This window comes from Dermacentor variabilis, chromosome 7, assembly GCF_050947875.1.
Source record: "Dermacentor variabilis isolate Ectoservices chromosome 7, ASM5094787v1, whole genome shotgun sequence".
Taxonomy (NCBI): domain Eukaryota; kingdom Metazoa; phylum Arthropoda; class Arachnida; order Ixodida; family Ixodidae; genus Dermacentor; species Dermacentor variabilis.
This window is the reverse complement of record NC_134574.1, coordinates 154,757,978-154,770,047: the sequence shown is the minus strand read 5'-3', so window position 1 is coordinate 154,770,047 and position 12,070 is coordinate 154,757,978. Positions and strand designations below refer to the sequence as shown.

Below are 12,070 nucleotides of genomic sequence, written 5' to 3'. Positions count from 1 at the left end.
ATTGGTCTATATATAACTCCACATCCGTAGGGTGTAATGGTGCGAGTTATACAGAAAGCACTCGTAGGGATGCAAATTGGTTTACAGTTAATTTAGCTGCCCTTAAAAAAGAGTAAAAAAATCTTGTATACATAAGAATCGGTGTTCGACAGCTTTCTTCCCCAAGTGTGTGTGTGTGTGTGTGTGTGTGTTTGTGTGTGTGTGTGTGTGTGTGTGTGTGTGTGTGTGTGTGTGTGTGTGTGTGTGTGTGTGTGTGTGTGTGTGTGTGTGTGTGTGTGTGTGTGTGTGTGTGTGTGTGTGTGTGTGTGTGTGTGTGTGTGTGTGTGTGTGTGTGTGTGTGTGTGTGTGTGTGTTTTACACAATCGAGGTTATCCTTGAATTATAGAATTGAAGTTAACGTTGCAGCTGACGTTAGCCAAGCTACTGAAAAGTAAATAATAAAAGCTTTAAAACACATGGTTAAAAATTAAATTATGGGGTCAAGGCCGTCCAGAGGGCCCAAGAACTGGCGGAGCGTCACCACGTTCCCGTCCCGACTTGGGAGTCGCCTACGGTTTCTGCCGGAGGAATCCCCGCGTGGGATCTCCAACGGCTTGAAACTCCTCAGGACTTCAATAAAGTTCTTGACTGACTGACTGGGGGTTTACGTGCCAAAACCACCATCTGATAATGAGGCACGCCGTATAGTGGGAGTCTCCGGAGATTTATTTATTTATTTATTTAGTCATACTGTTAACCCTCACTTGAGGGTCGTTACAGGGAGGGTCGGTAATTGAATTGTACATAGAACAAACACAAACATTTGAAGTAGAACATTTGTAATACATAGAACATTTGTAGAAAAAAAAACACACAGCTACATGCAAGGAACAAATATAAGCTATACAATGTGAGCGAAATACTTATCAAGGCCAACCTCAAAATCACTCATAGCATTTTTTTGTACCACATCATTCGGTAATTCATTCCACATTTTAATAGCGTCAGGAAAGAAAGAAAAGCGGAATAAGTCTGTTCGAGCTACTATTGGTTGCACGAATGTACTGCGTGTTGTTCGTGGTAACCTTTTGTGAAAGAGCGTCAGATAATCATCCTTGTTTATTTTCACATCTGCGTGTAGTATTTGAAAAAGCAATTTCAATCGCTGCTTCTGCCTTCTTGATTCCAGTGGTTCCAAGTTACATATTTTTAACATTTCAGTTACCGAGTCACGTCGTCGATATTTAGAGCAGATAAAGCGAACTGACATTCTTTGAATTCGTTCTAGTTTATGTTTTAAAACCTTTTGATGGGGGCTCCACACAGCACCAGCGTATTCTAGGCTCGGACGGATATATGTCTTATATGCAATCAACTTGACTTCTTTCGTCGCCTGGCGTAATTTCCTTTGCAAGTAGCACAACTTCCTGTACGTTGATTGACAAATATTTTCAACATGAGGACGCCAGTTCAATTTATCTGTTATGGTTATACCTAAATATTTGAAGCTACATACTTTTACCAGTATATTATCAGCAATATTATATGTGAACAAGATCACTTCCTTTCTTTTTGTTATGTGTGTGTAAGTGGTTTTTTTTAAATTAATTTCCATACCCCATTTTTGACACCATGAGCTTAAGTTTTGAAGGCACTGGTTGAGTTTAAATTGATCTTCCCTGCATGTTACCGGACAATAAATTAGGCAATCATCTGCGAAAAGCTTAATTTTTACAGGTGATTGGACAACCGCTGAGATATCATCAATGTATAGCAGAAAAAGTAGTGGCCCTAGTACGGAACTCTGCGGCACGCCCGAATACACCTCACGATTTCCTGAAATAGTATCTGCCACTCTGACTGCTTGTTGGCGATCAGTTAAATACGCTCCTATCCAATCGAGAACATCCTCACTAAGACCGACATTGCGAAGCTTGTAGAGCAGTTTACGGTGTGAAACTTTGTCGATTTGGACCACCTGGCGTTCTTTAATAACATGCACCTAAATGTAAGTACACGGGTGTTTTCGCATTTCGCCCCCGTCGAAATGCTGCCGCCGTGGCCGGGATTCGGTCCTGCTATACTTCGTGCTTAACAGCCGTAGCCACTAAGCAACCACGGCGGGTTTAAAAGACGCGGTGCAAGAGAGACTTTAAAACCTACCGCGCACCGTGATCTCTCTCTCTCTCTCTCTCTCTCTCTCTCTCTCTCTCTCTCTCTCTCTCTCTCTCTCTATCTATCTATCTATCTATCTATCTATCTATCTATCTATCTGTCTCTATCTATCTATCTATCTATCTATCTATCTATCTATCTATCTATCTATCTCTTCTTTTTTTTTTCTTACAGCTTTGCTAATCTTGGCTGCCGGCGCTTGTGCATGGTATACGGATGATCTCGGGAGGGAAGCCTCATGTGTGCCTGCGACGTACTGACCAGTGCGACGAGCCCCAGGTTGTACCAGACGTCGGCGAGCAGCTGGTCCTCGGCCAGGGCCAGCGCCCGGTCGAAGCAAGTGAGCGCCATGTCGTATTGCTGCGCGTAGAAGCAGCACAGCGCCAGGTTGTTGTACAGCTCGGCCGTCGGCATGCCCAGCTGCAGCAGGCGTCTGCGTGTTTCAAGCGGGGGCGCCAGAACGGCTCGTAACTGCGCAAAGCAAAACACCGCTCACTAGGGTTGAGGGTTGGGCGAGTTGGTATTGCATTCCAGAACTGGTACAGCGCAACATACAAAGGAAGAAACAAGCCGGCCGGCCTTTACCTGGCCGGCTCAGCTTGTTTCTTCCTTTGTATGTTGCGCTGTACCAGTTCTAGAATGCAAAAGGCTGCACCGTGCGCCTTGGCACGATGCAGTCGCTGCAGCACCGCCGCAGGCTATAGACGTGTACTGCGTCGTAGACTACGTTTATACAGGATAGGGTATACCAACTCTAATGCACCAAGATTTAAGGATATGCAGGTGCCACGTAGCTGTGCAGAACCAAGGTAATGCTTGTTTGCCGTCGCTTGGAGATACTCAAATTAGTTTTTTTTTTTTGCATTCCGCCTAATTACATAATTAGCCTTAATTAATCAACTTCTCAAATATTATAATTAGTTTAAAAGTGTCAGTAAAAAAAGTTGCGGAGCAACATGTAAAAACTCCCGATACCGCTTTCTGTTGCTCAATACGTGCTACATGAGTGTTTTTCCGAGCCCAAGAGAAGCCCGCAAATACACACAAACTTGCCGCGCGACTGGCTGCTGGAGGCGCTGAATACACAAGCACACACCGCAATATGCGAAAGAGGCTACAATACGGACAAACATACCGCAAACTATAGGTGAAGTTCCCTCAGGAATGCTAATCGCATAATGCAGCACTCGCCGCGGTATAGTTCAGTGGCTGTGGCGTTTGCTGCACCACGAGGTCGCGGGTTCGATCCCCCCAGGCCGCGTATGTATGTCAACCTGCTCCGTCCCGGCCTCGGCGGCAGCATCCCGATAGCGCAGGAATGAACAACGAAAAAAAAAAAATACCCTCGCGCACCGTGAGTTGAATGCGCGGTAACAATTCTAGGTGGTCAAAATTAATCCGGTGTCCCCCCTTACGGAATGCATCGTAATCGTGCGCGTGGTTATGACACGTAAATTTAACTCCAGAATTTCTGTTTAACGTGTGATCCTCTGATAGGTTAGCCACCGTAAAGTTGAAGTATAGGTTGAAAAAGAAAAAGGCTAGAGCTCGTTGACATATCCGAACACATTAATTGAACTGTTCCAGCAACAGCTTTCCTTAAATCCCGAATAATACGGTCGATGACCTTTAAAAAAACATACCAATTACCGAATGTTTGACGTAACTAGAACCAAACTTTATATGTAGAATGGTACACTTTAGACTGAAAAGATCAAAAGTATACCGACCATATAGTTGTGTTGAGCTGCTATGGCTGTTCTTGAAGTGAAATTAGTGGGCTAATTAGTTTAATTATGCAAGAATTTAGTTAAATGTTCGTTCTAAAGCTTGAGTCGTATTTTCAAAATTTGCAGAGCGTGCTTAGAAACACCAAATGAAGTTGTTTCCTTGACGTTTGGTTCTTTTTGCCGGGCTCTGAATATGGCCGCAAACTATTAAAAAAAAAATACGTAACGGCGTTCAATAGTAGAGAACGCTCAGTCCGAAATCTCGAGCGAAAAATGCGAACTGATGTCCCAAACAACTATGCCGAAACTAGAAAAAGTCGTCGCCATTACGGCTCGCCGCAGTGAACCACAGCCCAAACTCGTCTTGACCCGGACCGAGGTTCCTGATCTTTTCACATGTGCGCACATGCTGCGCATAGTGTATATTACAAATCGAGAAGCTTTCGTAAACTCAAAAAAAAAAAAAAAAAGAGAGAGAGAGAGAGAGAGAGAGAGAGAGAGAGAGAGAGAGAGGAGAGAGAGAGAGAGAGAGAGAGACGAGAGGAGAGAGAGAGAGAGAGAGAGAGACGTGCGGTTCATTGACGTCACATCTGTCTCAGCGTGTGCAGCTGCGCGGCACAACGCTCGCGGCTGCCCGTGAATGGCGAAACAATGGACAACTAGCGCGATTCGAGTTGCTGGCTCATTGGCCTTTGCCCCTGCCATTTGTTACAGCCGCTTCGTTATCTCAATGCATGTGTATAAAGATCGAGCGACTGCCATGGAATGACGGCTTGCAGGGTTCGAACCTGTGAACCGAGATGCATTTTTCGTCCGATGCGAAGTTTTCATTTCTCTGGACACTGTACGAGCTGATTCGGCTTCATTTAGGTTGGTGGAGATATATGGCGTATAGTTCACATTCTGGAAGACCAGCGCAAATTAGACGAAACACAACGGGAAGGGGGGGGGGGGGGGATTGCCTGTGGTTTACCTCTGGTTGACGCTAGTTGAATTGCGAAAGCAAGAGCTGCTTGGCTACGCTTGTGGTGTTAGCTTGTGTTAAGCGTTTGGTTTAACCAAACGCTTAACCACACGCTGACACCGCATACAATAGAGCTAATTAGCTCTTGTATGGACACAAAACAGTGTACACTGTTCAGGTAACGACTGGGTAACGTCTACGCAGCGTCTCATTCCGACGCTCTCGAGAACTCAAAGCGGTCTCTTCCGCAGTTGAAGAGTCACTCCGGGACGTGGCACGACTTCTTCTATAGTCGGATGCAACTTTAGAAAAAAGGAGAGGCCCCGCCCAGATGACCGAAGCGCGACAGCCGAGTGCCTCCGCGACTAAAATAGTCCCGCTAAAAAAATCGTGCTCCTGAAACGCGCACTTCTCGGTATAAATAAAGACTTTTGTATTTTGATGACTGGTTTAGCAGAGCTCTCATGTGCTACAGCACATGCCGGATAGCGACAGAAAAATAACACCGTGCCTTCTACAAGGCTGCCCGTCGTCTGCTCTTTAGCTTCATTGCAAGTCACAAAAGTAGAAAGAGCAGCTCTGCATGGCTTTTGCGCTTGTTCGCATGTACACGGCGTATCTACTACTCGTTTTCCAAGCTTAAAATAAATCAGTTGCTATTGAAAAAGTACTTATATAAAACAATGCGTTTATCGCTGAAGCACAGAGCTGACGCGATTTGGCCCAGTTCGAAGCGCGGGCGGCCGTCTTCTCCGTCGGCGGGGTCACCGGCCGTCTGGATCATGACGTCAGTCCAGAGTGCGCGCCCATTGGTGGATGCTCGTGCGCATCCGCGTCGGAGGAGTAAACGCCCCCTTTTTTCTAAAGTTGTATCCGACTATAGCTGCATCTTCGTTACGACGCTTCTCGAGTCGTACGGTGCGTTCTTCTGGCGTCTCTTGAGCGCGTTGTCTCTTCCTCGCTTCGTTCTGTCGTTGTTGCGTCTCTTCCGCGCTCTCCATAACGACTAAATACACTGAGGCAAAGCGCATGTAATATACCCCCCGCGAGGCGACACCTCCTCTCCCTCTACCCCAGCGAACACATCTGTGGTGGAGCGAGCGGCGACGGCGGCGTCATCTGAGGGAGCGCGGCTGCGGCGTTGCTAGGCAACGGCGGCGCAAGGTCGTTCGTCGACCACGGCATACGGCATACGGCGCGACGAGCCGAAATGGCTCGCTGGCTGGCGTAGTAAAGCTTTCGCTTTAAAAGGGGAGGGGGGATTGCGGCAGAACCCATCCCACGATGACTGTCGACGCTAATGCATCAGCACTGAATCAATATAGCGACACAACGTATTGCCACCATCAAAACGAGGTATATGTATGAGACGTGTACTGCAGTGGGACTCCTCTTTTGCGCACCGGATGTGGATGGGTGGATGGACGCTATGAGCGTCCCCTTTAAAACGGAGCGGTGGGTTGCGCTAGGAAGCTTTTAGAGCGATAGCTCTACTGTTCCAGGTACGAAACCTAGAAAACGCCGGGCTCCGTAAATCTGACCTTCAAGCTCAGCCAAGGTCAAACTGGGGCTTGGCCCGCCCAACGAACAGCGGTTCAAAGTCAGTCTTTCGTGCCGCCACCGCTAGAGGCGCTGGCTGCATCCAAGTTCACTGTACCGTTCATTTGTTATAGCCTCTTCGTTAGGCCAATGCATCGAGCGACTGGGCTTCCAGAGTGTGAACTATACGCTATATATCTCCACCGACCTAAATGAAGCCGAATCAACTCGTACAGTGTCCGCGGATAAAACTTCGCATGGTACAGTTCACAGTAACTCGGAGGCGATTGGAAGAGTGGTGGAAGAAAAGTAGGGAATAAAACGACAAAAAACGGAGACGTACAAAAAAAAAGTTCGCCATAGGGGGTCAGAAAATTTGGTTATGGGAATTCATCGTGCGTTTTTCTGTTCTTTTTTTTTTAACCTAGGTAGGACATTAGGCAGTATAATAGCAACAGCTTGGTGGAGCAACACACCGCCCCGTTCCAAAGGGGACGCTCATAACATCCATCCATCCTTCACTGCGCGTTCGCGCAGAGAGCGCCGACGGCGCCGAGCAGCGTCTGTGTGTTGTCGTGCAATTATAGATGCAGTGGTTGCTGCAACAAAAAGTTAAATCTCTGCAAATCAATGGTCTCGTCCTTTCCCAAAGCGAGCAAAACCGAGCTATCGCTCGACAAAAACTTATTTTAACCGCGTTCAACCACGGCAATTTTATTTCTCTTATTTGTCTAATGTCCCACCTATATGTTAAGAGACAGAACATTCCCAGCATCAAACTTTTCCAAAGTTCCCAATAACGGGAACTTTGTTTTTGTACGCCTCCGTCGTTTGTGGTTTCCTTACTTTTCTGCCACCAAGCCTCCAGTCGCCTTTTACTAAGCTCTATGCGGGCATGTTTACTCTTATTCTGCTATTTCTTAGCCCAAGAGCTTCAAGGAAGCCAGCGGAGCCTAAACTGACAGCTGGGTAGATATCTTCTCATTATGAAAATATATATGTCCCCTAGTTCCCTAGCTTTACAGCACGAAGTACTTGCTTCTTGTTCCTTGGACACCTCGCATTGTAGCTATATACGCGACGGCATCCTGATCTCGCTTTAAAAAGTTGACAGCTTCCCCTTGAGTTATCATAAATTGTTTCATTCCCGATATCGTTTTTATTTCTTAGGTAGTAGCTCATAGCAGGTTTTCACCCGCCGCGGTTGCTTAGTGGCTATGGTGTTAGGCTGCTAAGCACGTTGTCGCGGAATCGAGCCCCGGCCACGGCAGCCGCATTTCGATGGGGGCGAAATGCGAGAACACCCGTGTACATAGATATAGGTGCACGTTAAAGAACCCCCAGGCGGTCAAAATTTCCAGAGTCCCTCACTACGGCGCGCCTCATAATCAGAAATCGTAGTTTTGGCATGCAATACCCCATAATTTTTTTATAGCAGGTTTCTTTTCAATTTCCGCCACCCAGGAAGTTGTCTGAGCCTCTCTGACTTTGCGTTTGACGTCTGTTGTCATGTTGCATACTTGCTGGTACGCTTCCTAGTTCTTTTGTTAGTGCTTTCTACAGAGCTTCCTTTCTTTGTGGTTCTAGTTCATTAACCAGCCTAGCGGGAACCTCGTCTGATCCTGTGGCTGTGTGGTTCGAAATTTTCTCTTCAGCTTTTTTCCGGTCGAAATTTCCCTAAGAACACTCGGCGCCATCTAGCGCCGCTGCCGCGAAGCCTGCGCGTGGCCTCCGACATGTACGGTGCGCCGGTGCGTGCAAACGTTCTCGCGCTTCTTTCTGGACACGCTGCGCCATCTAGTGCCACTGCCGCGAAGCCCGCGCGTCGCCTCCGAGACCAGAAGCCTAGCGCAGCGGCACCGCGGCGCCTGCGAACGCTGAGAATAGGGAAGGTTCCCTCGCTTGCCGCATACTTAGTGCCCCACACACCGTGACCCAAGTTGGCGAGAGGTTAATTGAAGAGCGACACATACCCAGTGCATTAGTGGAGCTGCTCGCTAAAGCGTTAATGCATGCATTCGTCAAGTGGAGCAAAGTGATGAAAAGAAAAGTATTTTACGTATGCAGCGCGAAGGACGGGACGGCGAAGACGGGCGCGGTTTCATCTTTCGCACTGCATATATTAGATGCGAATTCAAATTAACTTGCCGAAAAAGACAGTGCAGATGACGCACACTGCATGGAGGCAGCGAACCCCGTGGGCGAAGCGAAACAGTTATTTTGCGAAACGATTTAGGCTTGCCGGCCCGCGGTGCATGCGGGCGTTGGGCTGAGACTGGCTTTGGGTCAGTCCGCCTGCATAGTGACCGGTTGCCTGTGCCCTGTGCTTTATGACGTCACGCTACTAGGCCCGAAATTTCCATTGCCAAGCTCGGCGTGACGAAAGTGCTGACGTCAAAATTAGCGCGGCTTACTTGGGGGCATTCCGACTAGATTCTATGGCAGTTGGGCAAGGTAGCATGACGTCATTGATTCGGAGTGCACAAGTGGCTTTTAACGCACTCGCTGCGCTTACCAAAGCGCATGTGAACACAGTTAACCCGGACTGAACCCTAGGGGTGTGCGAATTCGAATTTTCAGCGACCTCTCGTTGTCCGCCGTTGAGTATGAACGAAGATCGAATTCCGTTTCTCCGCGTGGCCGACAACTTTCTCCGGACAAAATTAAAGACTCCTCGCGCACTTTCTCCGCTGAGACGTTGGCTGGAATCCAGGCTTCGGAGCAAGCCTGTCACGTGACAAGCGCACAACCGAGGCATATCCATGTCCAGGAATGCTGCGATTTGCCGTTTGCACCACGGACCATCAGCACCGCGTCCCACGACGATCTTTGGTCATGTTTTATTTTTATTTTTTTTTTTAAGTCTCACCTTCGCTGAGTGGTCCGGACCGCGGAGAAAGGTTCTCGCTCCCTGGTTCGGACCGAGGGACCAATGGTGTTTAAGAGTGCTCGAAGTTTGTCATCCAGGCTCGTTCCACTGGTGTGTCGCACTGTTTTCTGCGGCATCCCATACGATCACCCGCAATCCTCTCGCTCATGCCAGGGTATATTAAAGGACTCTGCTCATACTGAGGGCAACGAATTAAGCCGGCCATACGGGCGTCTCCGTTTCGAATCTGCTGTGTGGTGGCGAGAAGGTGCGATAGCGCTGTTGGTTCGCCACAGTGTGAAAAGATGTACATAGTTAAGGCCGTGTTGACTTTTCTTTTTACAGGCCTCCTGTGAGAACTCGTCGTTCATTTATCTGTACCATCCGTCTTCCTACCCGTCGCTATATGCGCGTCGGCACCCATGTGAAAATATTCAACTGGAATCCAACTGATTTCAACTGGCATTAGCTGGGACCAACTGGTTCCAGTAGAAAACCAACTGGTCAGAGATCAACTGGGATGCAACTGGTTCCAGTTACAAGCCAACTGGGCAGCAACTGGTTTCAATTGGGATCCCAACTGGAACCATCACCAGTTCTACTGGAAGCGAGTGGTTCCATTTGGATTCCAACTGGAACTTTGACCAGTTGTAAAGTAGCAACCGTAGTAGTTGGGATCCAAGTGATATCTTGACAAGTACTCGTGCAGCTGTTAACATAAAAAAAGTTGAGTTAAGTGATAACGACCGAGTCCGAGTCACATCAGCGCCCCCGGCGGCGAACCCGCGTACCTGTAGAACCTGAGCGCCATCTCCGGCTGGTCGGCGTAGAAGTGGTGCGTGGCAACGCAGGCGATGGCCTCCACGTGCACAGCGTCCTGCGACAGCAGCTCCCGGTACAGCTTGGCCGAGCGCTGCAGGTCGTGCAGGCCCTGCGAGCACGGCGCGCGCTGCAGCGACATACCCTAACCCTGCACGCGGTTTGGCGAAAGCGGACGAACGACTTCTACGCCGCCTTCAGACCAATACTTTCCTTAGTCCGGCGGTCGCCCGCCACTTCATGCCGGAAATCTCAGGCACGTGCCCGACTTGTCAGGTGCTCGCCGATACCTTTCACGTTGTGGCTTCGTGCCCCGCAGCTCCACGTTCCTTTTCATCTCCTTTCCCCATCCCTACTAGAGAGGCTTGGGAGGAGTACCTGCTCGGCTGCTGTATACCTTGGAAGCTCAGCGTTCCTTGGTGGCGCGCGCCCGGGCAGCGGCCATCTCCAATGGCGTCCCGGAATAGGGGCTGCCACTCAGGCGCACAGCAAGCAACTCTCTCATTAACTTCTTGAATAAAATGTTTCTACCACCCCCACCATCATCGGCACGCGTACGCGCGCGCGCGCACCCTGCGTATGCAACGCAGTGGCGGCCACGATGTGTACGTACCTCGTAGACGCGCGCCATGGGCGCCACGAGGGCGGCCTCGTTGGGGAACTTGTCCAAGCCGCGCCTGTACGCCTCCACGGCGGCCAGCGGCTGATCCATCTGCAGCTGCACCTGCGACACGAGGAGAGAGAGAGAAGTGGTTCTTGCGGGGAGGAGGAAAGGCTCGCACTATCTTCTGCAACCCTTGCGGGAGCACGGCTCAGCGCCAGTGGGGCGGGGAAGATAGATAGGAGGGACAAAGGTAGAATGTCGCCATGGCAGCAACGGAGCAGACCAACGGAATGTTCGAGAGCCTGTAGCAAGAGAGAGAGAGAGAAATTGTACTCGCGGAAAGGCAGAGATGCCGACCTGAGTCGGTGTGCTCTAGCGTGCTACTTGTCATGTGGGGAAAAGGGAAATTAATTAGAAGGGATGGCTGATGATGAGGACGTATTAGGAGGATGCTAGAAGATGCACGATCTTGCAGCACTGCTGATGGCACAGGCCCAGTTAGGTGTTCCAGACCATCTCTCAGTGAAGACTGCTGCACGCGTTTTTGTTGCACTAAGTCACATCACCCGACATGGACCGACGTGAAAATCTCTCTGCAGACCTCGAACACTTGTGCCCCGAAGGAGACGCGAGGTCGGACCAATCTATTGCTATATCCTCCCCGCGGGAAAAGCAAGGACCTTGACGGAATCGATCGCATCAACAAAATGCAGTTGATCTCTGACGACCAAAGAATTTACCCCTCTGAAACAGTTTCCTGGATCTGAATTCACCTGAATGGCTTCCGTTGCGGTAGCTCCGTGGTTAGCGCGAGCCTTCCTGCGCTGCTTCCTTCGTACGTCGGGCGAACTAGCCCATCAAATCGCGCTGACCAAGTCCAACAGCTTCATCGACGTAACTGCACGGAGAAATCACAGAATGCTTGTGGAAACATCATTCTACCTTGCTACGTAGGTGATGTTCTAAACTTCGAATCTCAACACTATCTTGAACTTGTAGAAGCTCCGTCCCACCGTCCCGAGCATATCGCCCAGCTAGAACTCTGTTCCTCTGAAACTAGGCTTTTGTTGAGTCATCGCTCGCACGTAGGGAGTACCTTCGGCAGTTTCTTGACCTCACACACAAAAGGAATCAATCACGCTGGGCTCCGGGGAAAAATAATACAAAGAATGTGTCCATCATTACCATATATCCCTTACATTAAAGAATGCTCCTTCCGCCGGGAGCTAGTTCCTTCCCTCAAACAGTTACCAAGACCACAGCTATCCGCAAAGTGGACGATTAGTGCCAGGAATGTTTCCCTTTAAAAAAACGCTATTGCATATTTGACGAACGGCTTAAGTACACGCACAAGTCTGGCGGGCTTATGGGGTCGCGCACTAAAGCTCACT

The 12,070-nt window shown here is 49.1% G+C and overlaps 1 protein-coding gene across 6 annotated transcripts in view; it reads right to left on the bottom strand.

The window, feature by feature from the left end:
• The window catches only part of BBS8 (tetratricopeptide repeat protein 8), a 40,500-nt gene that overhangs the window by 4,680 nt on the left and 23,750 nt on the right, over positions 1–12,070 (bottom strand). For 4 of the 6 annotated variants that reach the window (XM_075699735.1, XM_075699734.1, XM_075699737.1 and 1 more), the window contains 3 exons: positions 10,689–10,799; positions 10,048–10,187; positions 2,416–2,587 (listed from right to left, as the gene is read on the bottom strand). In XM_075699735.1, the coding sequence (XP_075555850.1) occupies positions 2,416–2,587; positions 10,048–10,187; positions 10,689–10,799 (423 nt within the window). Of the gene's footprint in view, positions 1–2,326; positions 2,588–10,047; positions 10,188–10,688; positions 10,800–12,070 lie in introns of all 6 variants that reach the window. The other 2 variants (XR_012829689.1, XM_075699736.1) reach the window with 2 other exon arrangements.